This window comes from Passer domesticus, chromosome 3, assembly GCF_036417665.1.
Source record: "Passer domesticus isolate bPasDom1 chromosome 3, bPasDom1.hap1, whole genome shotgun sequence".
Lineage (NCBI taxonomy): Eukaryota > Metazoa > Chordata > Aves > Passeriformes > Passeridae > Passer > Passer domesticus.
This window is the reverse complement of record NC_087476.1, coordinates 41,195,044-41,211,675: the sequence shown is the minus strand read 5'-3', so window position 1 is coordinate 41,211,675 and position 16,632 is coordinate 41,195,044. Positions and strand designations below refer to the sequence as shown.

The 16,632-nt window shown below is 44.0% G+C and overlaps 2 protein-coding genes across 10 annotated transcripts in view; one reads left to right on the top strand and one right to left on the bottom strand.

The window, feature by feature from the left end:
• Window positions 1-396: 396 nt before the first annotated feature.
• TSTD3 (thiosulfate sulfurtransferase like domain containing 3) lies at window positions 397-2,829 on the bottom strand. Of its 2 annotated transcripts, none has more exons than XM_064412791.1 (4): window positions 2,675-2,829; window positions 2,399-2,554; window positions 1,946-2,182; window positions 397-722 (listed from the first exon to the last, which is right to left on the bottom strand). In XM_064412791.1, exons 1-4 carry the CDS (start codon window positions 2,775-2,777, stop codon window positions 685-687), a joined length of 534 nt encoding a protein of 177 aa, XP_064268861.1. In that variant the 5' UTR covers window positions 2,778-2,829; the 3' UTR covers window positions 397-684. The 2 variants fall into 2 exon arrangements, with proteins under 2 accessions (XP_064268861.1, XP_064268862.1); XM_064412792.1 differs by having other exon boundaries at window positions 2,023-2,182; window positions 2,675-2,826.
• Window positions 2,830-4,821: 1,992 nt separating this feature from the next.
• Window positions 4,822-16,632, top strand: part of USP45 (ubiquitin specific peptidase 45) — a 49,700-nt gene continuing 37,889 nt past the window's right edge. For 4 of the 8 annotated variants that reach the window (XR_010358541.1, XR_010358540.1, XR_010358539.1 and 1 more), the window contains exon 1: window positions 13,059-13,168. Coding sequence is in view for 5 of the 8 variants with exons in the window: in XM_064412780.1 (XP_064268850.1) it covers window positions 13,069-13,168 (100 nt within the window). In the remaining 3 variants the exon portion in view is untranslated. Of the gene's footprint in view, window positions 4,972-5,595; window positions 5,615-6,691; window positions 6,711-10,486; window positions 10,506-13,058; window positions 13,169-16,632 lie in introns of those variants that run through there. The other 4 variants (XM_064412777.1, XM_064412774.1, XM_064412775.1 and 1 more) reach the window with 4 other exon arrangements.

The following is a 16,632-nucleotide window of genomic DNA, read 5'->3' as shown; positions in this document are numbered from 1 at the left end:
AATAATGGGCTAGATAGATCTTGGCGTAACATAGAATAACTTGCTTATTTTTTGTGGTTATGTAGTTTTAGGTGTTCCCAAGAAATGTTAATTTAGCTACAGAAGGAAGCATTGCCTGCTCATGACTAAGTACTGACTTAGTTGATTAGAGTGGCTTGCTTTGTTCATTTGTATGCTGAAGTTTGGTGGCTTGATCAATACAGCTAAGCACGATGAATTATACATTTAACTAAATCATTAAATCCTCTATACATTCTGACCTCAATGATCTTCAAAAGGCATTGTTAGTCCTGGTGAGGCCTGGCACAACAGAGCCAGCAGTAGGTTTCTCTTGTCCCCTTCACATTAGAATATCTGCAGTTTGACTATTCTAAACCAACTACCCCACACAGGTACTTGAGAAATAATAATTTTATTTGTCCTATCATCATTAGTTTAAACAGTCACAAACTACATCATACAAAAAAAGTAAACATAATCTGCACTTAGGTTCTCTTCACATGCATTCATCAAAACCATAACCCAAAGTAAAGGTTGAAAGGTTGAGCAAATTTAATGTCCTCTGTTTGTGTCATAGTCTTTGGGTATAATTTAAACTAGACAGTTGATATGTATGGCTGTTTGAAGGTGAACGTCCATGTGGGTGGGGCTGTCATCTTCATTTCTTTTCTGGAGGTTCATGTTTTACCCAGTCGTCAAAGCCACCAGCATACTGCTGAACTCTGAAAATATGCAGAAGATACCTTTCTCAAGAAGAGTCTTTAATATCGTCACTTAAAGAGGACACAGCAAAACAAACCCCGAAACCAAAAGCAAAAAATAAACATCCAAAACCCACGAACAAAAAAAAAAAAAAAAAGAAAAACCAGATTAAAATAAAGAAAAAACATAGAAATTTTCTGCAATCACATACATTTGTACCTAGCTTCAATGAGCCAGATGGACATTCCTTTAATACTGCCTGTTTCCATGCAGTGAGTTCTGTAACCCTTTTCTTCCAAATTACAATGTTGGAGTTCAAACATCAACCAAGAAATAGTAACTGGATCAATGAAACAGTTGTCAGTTCTTTTTTAAAAGAGTGAGAAGAAACTCACAGCAGTGGGAGATATACACATCTATTTATTATTGTCACCAAATAAACCCTGAACACTGGTCTTTACTTCCTTGCAAACCTACATGCTCTACAGGTCTGACATAAACCTGTGCTAAACTAAACTCTGTAAAACAAAAGTCCACTTTGCAAAGCAATATTGACTCCTTCAATTGGGCTTCATGAAAAACAGGTAATGGAGGATATTTTTCAGTCTGAAACAAGAACATGCTTCTATACTTTTGACTAGAAATAATGAATGTCCCAGTTCAGTGAAAACGTGAGCAAATAACCAATATCTTAAATTTTATCTGCAATCTTCAAGACAGCGAGCACCTTCCAAAGATAGGTTTAACAATCCTGCAAACCAAATGCTGCATTTCACTCTATCATCATCTCATTGTTTTGTCAGCTATTGCCTTCACTGCTTTACTGCTGGCAAATAATCCAAAGGAAGCAAAGGCATCCTTTGTCAACAGTGAGCTGTAAAGGTAGAACTGCAATTCAACAAAGGGTGTGGTTTCTTAAACTATTTAAGACCGTACTACTGCCAAAGCAAGTAGTTCTCCACCTTTAAAATCTTCCTGCATCTCAAGCCTAGTGCTTATGGAGCTCTTTAAGGAAGAAACATCTCAGCAAGGGAGCCCTGAGAGGCACAAGGACCCTTCAGTGGCAGCGTGGTCTTGCAGCAGTTTGTGTCACCAGTGGCACATGTGCAGAGCTGCTAAAGGGTCGTTTCAGAGGGTGGTACACCTCACTTTGCTGCAAGACCCATGGCATCCTTCCAGGTTCAGTGGAGACAAGAGATGTCTAACTCAAATACCAGTTCATATTCCACATGTAAATGTTTACCTTTGTACACAGGTGAGTATGTGTTCTGCTTCATGGGGGAAGCAGCATTAATCCCATCCTTACACACAAAATCGTACCTGCTGAAACCCAAGGACATGGCAAAACCAAGTGCTTGTTTACTTCTTGTTCCTGCCAAACAGGAGAAAACCACAGGGTCTGACTTGGATGGCATTTTTTGTTTATACTGCTCCTTGAACTCCGTTGGGTCCATTTGTAGAGCTTCTATTAATTCACCCACTGGAAATACAGAAAACAAGCTACTATTTATTCTCCATCCAAAGACAGGTTTACATTGCAAGATTTCTAACTCCTCTGGAGGAAAAGTTCATCCTCATCACATGCCAGCAGCTTTTCAGCAGCATTCCTCTTTGCTCAGTCACCACCAGCTGACCATTCCAGCCAGGAGGAACACGGAACACCCGACGCCTGCAAACAGCGGCGTTGACAACTTACGCGGTATGTTGATGGACTCGGGGATTTTCCCAAACCTGTCGATCTCCCACCTCTCCCGCACGTCGATGTGAAGGACGTTGGCCTTCTTCAAGTCTTTGAGCTCCTGGTAGGAGAGGTTCGGCGCCGCGGCGGCGCAGAGGCTGCGGCAGGCGGGGCCTGGCGGAGGCGCAGCCGGTCAGCGCGGCCGCGGGTCCGCTCGGGGCGGGCAGCGCCGCCACACGGGGCTGTCCCGGCCGCCCGCCCCGGACAGACCCATCCCCGCCCGGCCCCGCTCACCGGGCGCTGCCGCCCGGCTCCAGCCGCCGCCCGCCGCCCGCAGGGCCCGCGCCGCCCGCCACCAGCGCCCGGGGCCCATCCCGGCTCCCATCCCGGCTCCCATCCCGGCTCCTATCCCGGCTCCCCGGCGATGGCGGCCGCACAGCCAGGCCCGGCCCCGCCCGGCCCCGCAGGCGGGGAGGAGACACCGCCTTCCCGCCCCTGGCACCTGCCCGGTCACACAGACACCGCCTCCGGCTTCGGGACATCCAGCAGTTACCCTGCATTGCCTGGGCAGGGCAAATGCTACCAGCCAACCCAAACTGTGGACTCGCCTGAAAGTACCAAAGGCTGGGAGATGAAACAGATGAGGAATTTTGATGCCAAATCAAATTTAAAACATCACAGCCTCTGAGTGTGTCGAGGAGAAAAGGTGATTTTAGCACTGGCCTGCACCGCTTTCACCACTGTCACTGTTCCCTTACAGCCACAGGAGATGTGGTCCAGGCACCAGTCTCATTTCTGGTGACCAGTGAGTGGATGCGAGGAAATGGCATGAAGCTGCATCACAGATTAGGTTAGATATTAGGAAAACCTTCACCCAGAGGGTGGTCAGGCACTGGAACAGCCTCCTCAAGGAAGTGGTCATGGCTCCAGACCCACCAGTCTTCAAGAAGTGTTTGGACAATACTCTGAGGCACATGGTGTGTAATTCTTGTGGCTCTACTGTGCACAGTCAGGAGTTGGACTCAAACTTTGTATGTCCCCTCCAGCTCAGGATATTCTATAGTCGATGATCCCTGGTTTCAGTTTTGAATGTTTTTGTTTTGAACTGAAACCCTAGTTTTAGTTTTGAAGCTGCCAGTCTTCTAGCCACAAGCCAAGACATATATGAGTGGAGAAATGAGGGTCTGTTCCACATACTTTAAATCAGTATTCCATATTTACTGCATACCTTTGTAGATGTGTTACGTACCAGCAATTCTAGTCTTTAAGAGCAGGCATGCTGGATCTTCTCATAAAAGATGCACTTTGAGGAATAGGTTGTTGAATCTTTACTAATAAGAGTTTTCCTTCTCAAAACGAGAACAAAATATTTCTTGGTACTGTAAAGTGTGACAAATTGAACTTGGCACATATAACTGGTTCACTAGCTGCCCTTCTGCCAGCCTCTCCATATGGCCTCCTTGACAGGCATTTGCAAATTGTCTGTCTGAAGCAGTGTATCTATACACAAGCAGGTTTATTGCATTTTCCATTTCCCACAAGGTAAGGATAGAATACACCACTTCTAGAAATTATCTTCTGAAGGTTAATTTACTGTATATTTTATCTGTAGTAAAATAATGACCGCAATTAATCTCCACTTACTGCATGTATCACCATAAGGACCATAAAGCATTCAATGTGAAGCACCAGAACACTTGTCGTATGAAATGCACATTCACAGGAAGAAGCATTTTCATGGTTTTGATTTGACCCCGGATCATACTATGCACAAAAAGAGAACACACTAACTTGCTTGCTGAAATAGGAAACATTCACTAGCCAGTTTGTGAAAGACTCAGAGAATTTGAGATCAGAACAGATAAAGCTTAGGAAACTCCTGCAGCTTGGTGAAAAGGTGGGAAGCAGCACATCAAATTCTCCTTTTGTCTTCATAGCTGCACTCAGTCAACTCTTCAGCAGCTTCCTTAATTTTCCCTCTTGGGACTTTCCATTTCACCTCTTCTTCACCTGACTTTCCAGTTCTGTACAACCTCCCACACTCCAACCCAGTGGCACCCAACCCAGTTTTCCAGTAGCTCCCTCCTCGAGTGCTGGACATCCTTTACTCTGCCTGTCCTCGGTGGGGATATACACATTTGATGCTGCTCTCCTTCCAGTCCCTCCCACGGTGTCTGCCGGGCCCAGACCCTGCTGCATAACCTCTGGGCACGACTTTCCACAGCCCTGCGCGCTGCCCACGGGCACAAACCCAGCGCAGCATCTCCAGCTCTTTCAGCAAATTCAGAAGCGAAGGTCACCCAGCCTTTGCCCTGAGTTTCCAGGGTGCCCCGCAGCCGGACCTGTCGCTACCTGTTGCCTCTCAGTGGGCCCCGCTGCGCTCCCGGGCGGCCCCGCTTCCCCACTGCCCTTCCCACCCGGGACACGCGTTGTGCGCTGGAACCAGCACCAACGCCGCTGCCACTCGTGCGGAGCCGCCCGGGCTGCGGCTGGGGCGGGGAGCGGCGCGGCGAGGCCGGGGGCGGAGCGGAGCGGAGCTTCCTCCGCCGCTTCCTGCCGCCGCCGCGCCCGCCGCCGCCGCCCGCCGCTCCGTGAGTGCGGGGCGCGGGGAGGGGGCGGGCGGCACAGCGCGGGGGGCGCCGGGCCCGTCCTGCGCGGCCGGGGCTGGGGTCGCGGAGCCTCCGCCGAGAGTCGGGCCGGGCCGATCGGCCCCGCCATGGCGGCGGCCGGGCCCGCGGCCTGCGGAGCCGCGTCCCGGGGGGGCCGGGCGGGCGCGGGGCGCGGACTGGGGTCGGTGGGACGGGGCTCTGCCCCGCCGCGGCCCCGGGCCGGGCGGGCCGCCCCTCCCCGCTGTCGGCGGCGCCCGCGGCAGCGCTGTCCGGCGCTTCTCCCGCCGGGCTGGTGGCCAAGTGCGGCTCGTGTCGGGTCGCCGGCGACGAGCTGCTGGTGGCGACCGCCCGCAGTTCGGTGTGGAGCGGGTTAACGCTGCCGAGACGTGAGAACGGCAGCGCCGGGCCGCCGCCGTGAGCCGCAGCGCGTCTCTCGGTGTGTTGGGCTGAGGGCGGTCGGTGGCAGCGCCTGTGGCCGGGCTGAGCGTTCGGCCCGGTCACTCGGCGGAGGGCGCGGGGCTGCGTGTGCCGGCCTGCCGCCGCCGCGGCCTCAAGCGCCGTGCTCGGCGGGCGCGGAGCCGTCCGCGCCCGGGGATTAAATGACAGCCCGATGCCGGTCTTTACGGTTAGCCTGAGACGTGGTGTTCTAGACCCATAGCTGCAACTCTCCACGTTTTATTTATTACTGGGATTCTCTGGTTTTGTTTCTTTTTTTTTTTTTCTTTCCTTCTTTCTTTCTTTCTTTTGCTGTCATTTGTCCTTTACTTTAGGACTTTGTCCTGCCCTTGCTGTACCTGTGTTGCTACTTGCACTATTAAACGGGGTATGCACAACAGCATATTAAACATAGGTGCAGTAGAATGAAGACATCAAGTAGAAGCTTATGGCAATAGCTGCAGGTGTAGCACTGTATTCTAGTTGTGTGTCATCTTTAACTACAAGTATTTCCCAATTCCATTAAATAATCCTCTCATGCAAGCATAAAGAACAGACTTGTACTTAAAGGATTCTTTCTGCTCTCTAGCTTTTAAAACAGAAGCATTGTAATGGCTCAAGCATGTGCAAGCTTGAAGCAGATTATGCCTTTGTGAAATTGTTCTCGTGTTTACTACATTTGTAAATATTTTGTCAGATTTCTTCATGAAATATTGAAGAACTGGTGCTCTGTAGCTTTATTTCTGTGAGATTCACAGAAGTGCAGCTAGTGTCTCAGGGGTTCCGTTTTGAGCATCAGTTGTAGATCGAGGACAAGTTGTTCCACTTCAGACATGCCATCAAAGCAAACTGGGGCAGTCTGTGTGGAGGAAGAAAATGGAATTAAATTTTTTGTTCTTGATGGCAAGACTTGGACTTTCAAAGAGCTCAAACTAGTAGTTAATTACTGTTTTATCTGTTCTACCCTCACTGATCAACCAACTTCCACAACACCCTTCCAGAATAGATGGGAAGTTGTGGGCAGCCATTGTCTTCCTTTATTTTCTCCAACTCAGCCCTTTAGGCAGAGGTACAGCAGTAGCCTTAGCTTAAAGTATTGTCTTGTGTGGGTTTCAGCCTTCTGTCTCACACACATGCTTCAACCACAGTTCCTTTTTTATTTCTTTGAATTCACAGAATGAGCATTTCTCCAAAGTTCATCCTTTGCTCATATTGCCCTTTATTTTCTGTTGCGACATCTTGGGCTGCTTTTCCCCAGTTTTTGGCCACATGGTTGTCCTGGCAAGGTACTGTGAAGTTCACTGGTTACTTTCCAGCTGTTTCAGTTCTTGTGCCCTCAGATTTTCTGTCACGATGGTACAGTAATGTTGTTTGTATCATGGGAATGCACAGTCTGTCATCTGACTGCCTTTTTGCATGCAAAGTTTTACCTTGCAAGCCAACATCATTAGTTATAAGTTATGGCTCTTTTTATGGTACTTAGGTGGGGTTTTGTTTTATAAAGGATGAATTTTCTAGAAAGACCTGTGTTGGACCACACATGCATCTTCCCAGATGTTTTTCCCTTTTGATATATTATAAAAAAACCCCAAACATGTAATGTGGGATAGAGAACATAAACAAAAGTTGCAGTTTGCTTTATGGGGCTGGATATTGCCAGGTATATCTGAAATTTTCCATAAAACTTTGCTGTAAGATACTAGCAAAAAAATATGTCATCAAAATGCTACTCCTTTTACCCACTTAGAGCTTTAATATACTCTAGTCATAAACCCAGTTACAGAGTCTTTTCCGTTTTGCTCCTGAACATATCTGGCTTCTGTTCATCCTCAGAGGTTATTTTTCTGTGGCAGGTGATTTTAGAAGGAAATCCAAGGGGGATTGTGGAGGATACGAACATGAAAGTTGGTAGAACATGCTTAGCATGAGCAGCTGGCTGAAGTGCATTACTGAAAGTGAGAGAGGCTATGAGATTTTTACTGTCACTTGGAAGGTTGTGTCTAGCTTTCCAAAGCCTCCATCTCACTCCTTGCTCCAAAAGTACATCAGTGTCTCACCCTTTTTAGGACTGTAATACAACGTCAGGATTGGCGTTTGAGCTCCAGTGACAGTGTAGGATGTGTGATGTGCCTTTGGGCTAGGAAATCTTGGAGATGATGCTTTCAGAATTTCAGATGACATTTTCCAGGGGAAGAAGCTTCGCTGCCACTACCAGTCAGCAGTTCTGGTCCTTTTACTGCTCTCTCAGGCAGCGGGGGCTTGTTTTCCGCCAAGGTTTCGGTGGCTGTCAGAGCGCTGAGCCTCCTGGCCTGCTGATGGCTGACACTGCCCAGCTGCTGACCATGATGGATGTGGTGCCTCTTTTGATTGGGTGACACTTGGTCTAGTGGCGAGCAAGGCAAAATGCCACAGGTAATGCTCGAAGAGAGGTCCGAAATGTATCAACTTGCGGCTTACATCAAAACATGTAGCAGTTCTGTGGAGGATCTGGCATTACTGATCCATACAGGGACCTTTCACAGATGTGTTTCAAAGCATCTTTGGACTTAATCTGCACATCTGTGGAGGTCCTTCACCCCTTTGGTGCAAGGCTGCTGTTTACAGCTGGGCAGTTCTGTTAAGTCGTATGAAAATGCTAATTTTTCCCAGTATTCAATGTGTGCTCTGCCCTTTCGGTGTGACCCGGGTTTTTCTTTGCATTAGCAATGTAAAATGATACAATTTTAACTTGAAAGTTTGACAAGTAATGAGACAACTGGAATTAGGCTACCTCAGATGAATTAAGGGATTGAGGTAAATGTATTTACCCCAGCTTCTTTGAATTCAGGTGCTCACTGATGAAGTAATTAACAATACTGGTTTCACAGCTAATGGACAGTCCTATGGGGAGAATATTGCCCATATCCAAAATAGTACCTGGAAATTTTCTGTAGACTCACTTGGCTACATTTCATAGGGTCAGTAGGCTTAGATAGGCTGGTGGGTTTTGCATAATTTTTATCTTGTTTGCATTCTAGTAATGCAACTGTAATCCTCCTAGTTAATTGAGAATCAGAAAAATACTGTAATAGGTATTACACAGATAAGAACAAAAATGTGTTACTTGTTTGAAAGAGCTCGCACCCTAATTATAAGAGGAGGGGAAAAGTGGATCTAGGCAGATGGAAGCAGTGATATGATATTAATCAGTGCAGCAGGTTATTTCTCTAACATGCTGGTGGTCTGGTCAGTGTTTCTGGTCAGCATCATGGTGAAGGTACATGAGAAGACTCACTAAGTAGGCGAAGACCCCCTAAGGTGACACATTTCAATGTTTAGTAAGTGAACTGTAGACATTCTAGAAGGAGGGACTCATCTTTCAAGTGAGAAGTGCAAGATGGTAAGATGGGAAAAGGTTTTGGGAAGTGGAGACAGTGAAGACAGTTTGCTTTTCAGCTCTCTTGCATAAAAATGTTGTGAAGAGGAATAACTTGTTTGGTTGGTTGGGTTGGGTTGGGTTGGTTTGGTTTCCCAAGGAAAAGTGATTTTTAGTTCATGCTAGCCTTGTAACTTTTATTGGTCTTAGCTCTACTGAATTAATGTAAAATGTAAATTAAAAAAAAACCAGCAGTTGCTTATTTTAGAAACAACATTCAACTCTTGTAAGTATCTAAATATATACTTTATGAAGAGGGTAAATTTCTAAATATAGGAATATTAATGCTGTTAAATATAGGCTGTATCAAGCATATCTTAAATTTAAAATAGTCTGGGCACACCGTAGATTTAACTTAACAAATTCAGCAAATTGATTTTTGGCACTATGTCAAATCTGAAGCTTTTAAAATTAGATAGGCAGATCATTCTGTTGCTTTTGAAGTGGTTTGTTCTTTCTAGAATGGTGGAAATGAGCAGTTGAGTGAGGAGGTTTTGATCTTAATCAGCTTTTTGTAGGAAGATTGACATTAGGAGTCGTTTAAGAAGTAAGAAGACAGCTGAGAATAGCTAGTGATAGTGATGATTGCACTTCAAACTCTTGTATACTGAGCTCAAAGAATCCGAACATGTTTGCCAAGGATTACTTCTTAGTTTTGTGCAAAATAATTTTTTAAAAGAAAAAGTTTTAGGGTTTTTTAATCTAACTTTTTTTTTTTTTTTTCCTCAAGGACACTGCATAATTTCTACTTAAGATTTTTACTGTGTGCCAAGTAGAGATGAGGGTAGGGCTAACATAACCCTCTAAGCTCAGGTTTTTCTACCACAAAAATCAGTGTCTTTTTATTTGTCAGATTCATTAGTCAAATATTGTATGCACCATGACTTGATTTTATGTGTATGAAATGAAAAACTTAAATGTATTTGTTTTTCCATCACCAAAAAAAACTTTGAGCGATGATTCATGGTGACCTCTTTCTGCATAGGAAGAGGAGGAGAGTCTGTCCCCTTTAGGATACTCCACAGCTGGTGACTGTAGACAGAAAATTCTCATTGGACATATTAAAAAAATATCAGAATGGTTTGAAAGAGGCAAGTCATGGGAATACTTCCATGGTTTTTGATCTTCAGTGTGTCAAGTTAATTTTGAATTGTCTGAATTGTTCTTTTTTCTTTTGCCTGCTTGTCCTGAATGGCTTGTGCCTATGGCCAACAATAAGCTATAGAGCATCCCTTTTGTTTTTTTCTTGGCTATATTTTATGCTTTCTTGAGTCTGTTCAGGATATTCATTCCAACAAAATGTCAAATCTTTTATTTCCCATAAACTGAAATATTTTTGAGAGGTTATTTCTGAAGCATCCTAAGTTTCTTCCTCATTTAACTCAAATGTAATAATCAAATTTCTAGCATAAACATTCTGATTTTGACATTGTGTTGATTGATGTTGATCATGCTTTTATTAAATGGGTCTTTAATTGGTAATGATTCCAGTCCCTGAATGTACTGGAAAAGGGCAGGCAGTACTCCATATACACTTACGTTGTAGATCATATGGAGTAGCTCATTGCTCTTACCCTTCCATCACACTTCTGTGCTTTTCAAAATCAGGCACAAACCCTGGATGTCTAAGTCCTTGATATGCTCTGGTTTTTCCAAGAGCTCACAGGTCAGTAACCATTGTCTGATGGATGTCCATCTGTGTGTATGTGCATGAAAAGTAATTAATCTAATGGTCCGTGTTGTCTTTTCCTCTGCCTGCTCTTAGTGAAAGGAGACTGGAAAGTGTCTGGGCTGTGCAGTGTGGGTGCAGCTTCTTATGCCGGTGTTCATTTCTAATGCCATGTTGATTAGGTTGGGCTTGAAGTGCCGTGCTTTCAGTCATTGTGGGTATCAGCTGGCACTGTTTTTTCCACATGTCCTGAGGATGTACCCTAGGATATGGGTACAGCAGTGGGCTGTGTTTGCCCTGATCCAGGTCGTATCACCTGTGCTGTGGGCTACAGGATTTCACACATGGGAAAGGCTTGTATTTCAGCTGGTTGGGCCCACAATTATTCACTGGAGCTCTCTGATACAAAGATGACTTTCATTGGGGTGAAGTCTGTGCTTTGGACAGTCTTACATAATCTGTCCAAAGAGATCAAAATTGTTATGCTGAAATGAACTCATAGATGGTTTATGTCAATGTTGAATCACCTAAACACAACTATGTTCCTTTAGGGAGGACATTTTTGCTGTGTTTGCTATTGACTCTTCGCATAATTTAGTGTAAGGTCTTGTGTTTTCTCACAACAGCTCTGTTGGCCCTACTGTTTGATGAATGTCTTGACGAATCTTGTGCTCAGTTAAGTGGCAGTGTGAGAAGTGGTGATGGTAGTTTCATATGAAACTTGGGTATATATGAGAAGCTGCCAAGGCAGAAAGACACAGCTGAAGTTGTTTGAGCCTCCTCATGTTCTAGGGATGCCAGGTTGCATGGCTGTTGATGGACATTAGGTGTGCTAACATCTGTTGAACATATATAGTCAGGAGCTGGAATATTTAGACCTTTCTTAGTGTATGAACAGGAATTGTGAACCCATGAAATCAGCAAAGCTGAATTCAGTGACACCGTTCACTTGCGTGTCTAGGCTTTATAACATAAGTATAGGAAAATTTGAAATCTGTAATTTAAGAACATCATGTTATTTAATATAGTATAAGCCAATTTCTGTGTAAATGTAGTAAAAAAAAAAGTGCTGTGTTTTGAAGGCTTGAGGAAACATGAAGCCATTAATGAAGGAAGCAGTGACTAAAGATTTCTTTTATACTATACAAAAATGTGACTTGTCCAAAGCAAATCTCTAATGGGTAGGTTCATGCAGAAAACCTGTAGCACCAATAGTGTGTAGGGCAGATGTGTAGGAACTTGGAACAGGAGCTTGGTGGTGCAGATTGCCTGCTTTGCTTCAGGGAAGGCTGTTCAGGTATCAGTGGTGGTGGTGTTCTAATATCAATATTGATGACTGTTCTGCTGATTGGCTTAGTGGGTAAGTAAGGAGAGGGAATATTGAATTCAATATACTGGTTGATTCCTGTGTCTCTCAGAGCTTCAGAAATACAAATGTCTAAATGTATGTACAAAAAAGATTAAAAAAATCTTAAATAGACAAACTTGTTAAACCTTGGCGAACTTAATTAATTGATCTGTAGTAAGAATATACCCTTTGCTATTCCCAAATGTAGGGCATTTTAGAGGTTTCCTATACCTAAATGCAGTAGCACAGTTGAAAATCTTTGGTCCTGGTGGCTCAGGTGACATTATTAGCCAGTTTCTGGTACACAACAGGATGTCATTTTATTTCTGAACAGAATGGCTCACATGTGTGCAGTGTGTGAGTATTTGATTATTTTATATTCATATGCATTGTATGTGAAAACAAAAATCTGGTTGTATGAACCACATGAATTAAAAGACAAACTGTAAACTAAGCCCCAGCTGCTGTCTGTATGGTGCACAACTACAGTGCTTCAGTGGATTCACATTTGGATTTTGATTAAATGACTGGTGTACTGAAATCTCTAATTATTTTTAAAGTTTACTGGCAAATATCTATGCTTTAATTCTGTTCCTCATAGGACTCCTTCATTAATGACACAAATTTCCTATGAGAGGCTTCATCCTTATGGATTCTTCAATGTTTAATAGAGGGATCAGTTTGCAGTCTAGTCAGTCATCCCGTGTAGGATAGAACACTTTTATCGGATTTGGAAGACTTTATTATTTTCTTACACTGTTTGAAATGGCTCAAAAACCTTTAGGGAATGTGCCAAGGGTAAATAATGACCGCAACCTTTCATAAGTGATATATTTTAAGGAAGAGAAACATTTATTTTGATCAAATTTTTCTGTTATGTTGTGGTTGTAATAACTTACTTCGCAATAACAAAAATAAAGAAAATCTCAATACCTCAAATATTTAACACCTCTGCCTAGAAGTGAGTGTGCATGTGTCCCTTTTTCCTACAGCTACAATTCATAGTGTCCTGTAGTCTTAACTGGTGTGATATTTCTAAGACTTCATTCCTGACGCATTCATAGTCCTTGTTACACAATAGCTGACATTAGGCCAAGCCTAAAACTGTGTGTGTGATGTTTGAATGTTTTAGAGTTCAGACTTGCTGCACTCAGTGAAACATTTCAATCAACAATAACATTACCTCTGTTTGTCTTTCCTAGTGAGCAACAGATGCGGGTGAAAGATCCATCAAGGACCAACCCTGAGAAGCCGAAGAGAAGCAAAAGGCCTAACAGGCCACAGGATGAGGACTCTTCAGATGATATTTCAGGTGAGTATGTAGGGTGATGTTTGTCCTGAGGTTGAGTGTGGATAGATAAAATGTAGGAGAATAGAGATAGTGGTGAAGGTAATCTGGCCCCTAAGGAGTTACAGCTGTGCCAATTACCAAGCATTAAGAACAAGCCTGCCCTTAATGGGCCACAGCTGGATCCAATTAAGAGGGGCATTATAAAAGAGCAGGTTGGCTGGTGGAGATGAAGTTTGTTGGCTGTGCGGAGGAGGAGAAGAAGAAGGAATCAGTGCTGTGAGGAGCTGCCCATGAGAAACTACCAAGAAGGTGTGAAACCTTTGTAACAAGATGGTAACAATTGGTGACCCCGACGTGATCAAGGACCCAGGATGGTGCTGAGTTCCCCCTGAATGGCAATGTGTGCAGCAGGGCACAAGCTGTGTGATAGAAGTGGTAAATGGCATGGCCACAGCAGCAGGGGGTGCCTTAACAATAGCATGGCCCCCAAGGAGTACGGGGGGAAGTTTGCTAAGTCACTGCTACATGAGCACTGGAATAAAGGCATCATGGAGCTCTGAGAGGCAGAGTCAGAAGTGCACAGACAACATGTAAAAGAAGCCCTCTAAAAATGTATAGTGGGCATCTCCACAGTAACCTGATGTGATTGGGAGTGGGCTGTAGGGTGAAGTGCAGCCAGAGATAGAGCCCAACGTAGCATTGAGAGCAGCAGGGGAAGCTGCCTGGTCCGGACCTGACAGATTTCAACACCTGAAGTACAGGTGAGCCGCTGGGGACACAATGAGAAATAACATATCGAGTGCCAAACAAATTGTTTGACATATGCAGAAAGAAATTAAAAAAAAAAAAAAAGACTGTGAAATATAGTGTCAAAAACAGAGCAAGGCAGCTGCAGATTAAGCTGGCACCTGGAAATCACTTCATAAGACTTTAAAAAAATGGAAAACAGAGCAAGACAAGAGAGGCTTGCAGAGATCAACTAATACAACAAAATCTGTAGAAAGAAGAAGAGAGTTATTAAAACAGCAGTAAGAAGAAATATAGTGTCAAAAAGGGGGCAAGGCAGCTGCAGATTAGGCTAGCACCTAGAAATCACTTTTATAAGACTTTAAACGAATGGAAAACAGAGCAAGACAAGAGAAGCTTGCAGAGATCAACTAATACAACAAAATCTATAGAAGGAAGAAAAGAGTTATTAAAACAGCTGCAAAGACTGAGGAAAGAGTAACTATTATTTAGTGTGGTGTATTTGTTTGCTAATGAAACATGTGCATTTTGTTTGTGATTTGCAACTATGAATCTTTGATTAGGCGTAAGTGTAAAAGTTTATATTCCATAAGTGTACGTACACTTGACAGATGCTAGATCAATGTTGTTCAAAGTTCTATGGCTGTTGATTTGTTGCTATCTTAATATATAGGCTTTAATTTATTCTTGTGAGTTGCCTTATAAAGTTGTACGGTTGTGGATATTGTCAATATTCTAGAAATATAAATATAAAGGTTTTTGATTATATGTAACGTTAGTTTGAGTAATGAATCAGTATAAAAGTTTCTGATGATCTGTAATGCAAGTTTGGGCAACGAATCAAAAACTTTGTAATTAATAGAAAAAGAGGGAATTGTGGATAGATAGAAGGTAGGAGAATAGAGATAGTGGTAAAGGTAATCTGGCCCCTAAGGAGTTACAGCTGTGCCAATTACCAAGCATTAAGAACAAGCCTGCCCTTAATAGGCCACAGCTGGATCCTATTAAGAGGGGTATTATAAAAGAGGAGGTTGGCTCGTGGAGATGTGAGATGGAGTTTGTTGGCTGTGCGGAGGAGGAGGAGAAGAAGAAGGAATCAGTGCTGTGAGGAGCTGCCCATGAGAAACCACCAAGAAGGTATGAAACCTTTGTAACAAGATAGCAACAGCTGAGGGCTAATAGCTTCCCTGTTGACTGATGAGAACCACAAATTATTTGTACCATGAAATGCTTTTCTTGATTGAATTTATAACAGAAATATCCCCAGTCAAGTGTTTATGACATGGTCAGTTGTTACACTACATGACTTCCCTGAAGGGCTGGAGAGTTGGTTGATCTTCAATGACAGCTTCTCTATGTGAGGTCAGACACTCGTGGCAGGAGGCTGTGTGGCTGAATAGGGAGCTTCCAGCTGAGCTCAGAGGGAAAAAGGAATGGCAGAGAGGGTGGAGGCAGGTTTGAGCTGCCTTTGCAGAGGTCTGGAGTGTGCAGGATTAGGTAAAGCAACTTCAGAATTTGATCTGGTGAGGAGTGTAAAGAGCAAGATGAGCCTTTATGGATATAGTGGCTGGAAAATGAAGACTAGGGTGAGTTCAAACCTGCTGTGTGAGGGGGCAGGGGTTCTAGGGTCACAGGATGTGGGAACTAGCCTTTGCTTCTATCTTCACATGTAAGCTCTGCACCTCCCTGGCTCCTGACCTTAATGGCAGACTCTGGGATATAAACATTGCCCAGTGTAGAAGACTGAGAGCTGTTAAATGAACTGAACGCACACAAGTCTGTGGGGTCAGATGGAATGCATCTGAAAATGCTGAGAAAACTGGTTGATGTCATTGTGAAGCTGGGCTCTGCCATCTCTTTATGGCAACAAATTGAGGAGGCCAGCTGACAAGCAGGGGGATAGGTCTGCCATTCAGAGTGACTGACTGGCTGGAGGAATGGGCAGGCAGAAACTTCTCCGTGTTCAGCAGTAGCAAGTGGAGAGTTTGGCACCTGGGCATAACCACGTACCATTACAGGGTGGGAATTAAGGCAGCTTTGCAGAAAAGGTCCTGAGGGTCCTAATGCACACACTGAATAAAACCAAACTGTGCTGTTTGTGCCTGCTGTAGGCAGGATTGTATTAATGAGAGTGCTGGCAGGCAGGTGATTTTTTCCATCTTTTCAGCACTTGTGGGACTTCATTGAGAGAACCATGCCCAAGTTGTGGGCTCTCTCTTACAAGAAAGGATGACTTGTCAGTGAGGTCAGTGATTCACCCTGTCCACATTTTTAAAGAGATTGAGAACGTGATGTGGGAAGAGGGGCTGAATGGAATGTCTTTGTTTAGCCATAGGAGTGAAAGTATAATTTCTTTCATTGACTGTCTGATGGTAGTTACGGAGAAGGTGGAACCAGATTCTTGCGGGAAGTCCACAGTGAGAGGACTAAAGGCAACCGACCAAAGTTAGTGCACGGAAAATTTGGCTAGGTGTGAGGAAATTTATTTTATATTCACTCTGAGGGTGGTCAGACAGAAACCTGATTTTCTAGTGAATTGGTGAGGCCTCAGTCCTTGAAGATAGTCAACATTCAACTGAACAAAGCCATGAGCAAAGAGATCTAAATTAATATTTGGCAGTGCTTTAAGTGAGGACTTGGACAAGATGGCCTTCAGGGCTTACTTCAAATTTAGCTTATTCTGTGATATAGTGGAATTTCTGCAAAAAAATATGACAGGGAAGAATGGTTGATATTCA

Coding starts and splice junctions, on each gene's coding strand:
- TSTD3 (XM_064412791.1), bottom strand. CDS start 2,777: ATGGGAGCCGGGATGGGAGCCGGGATGGGCCCCGGGCGCTGGTGGCGG. Junction 2,183..2,398: donor CGAGTCCATCAACATACCGC/GTAAGTTGTCAA, acceptor CTGTATTTCCAG/TGGGTGAATTAATAGAAGCT. Junction 723..1,945: donor ATACTCACCTGTGTACAAAG/GTAAACATTTAC, acceptor GCATATTTTCAG/AGTTCAGCAGTATGCTGGTG.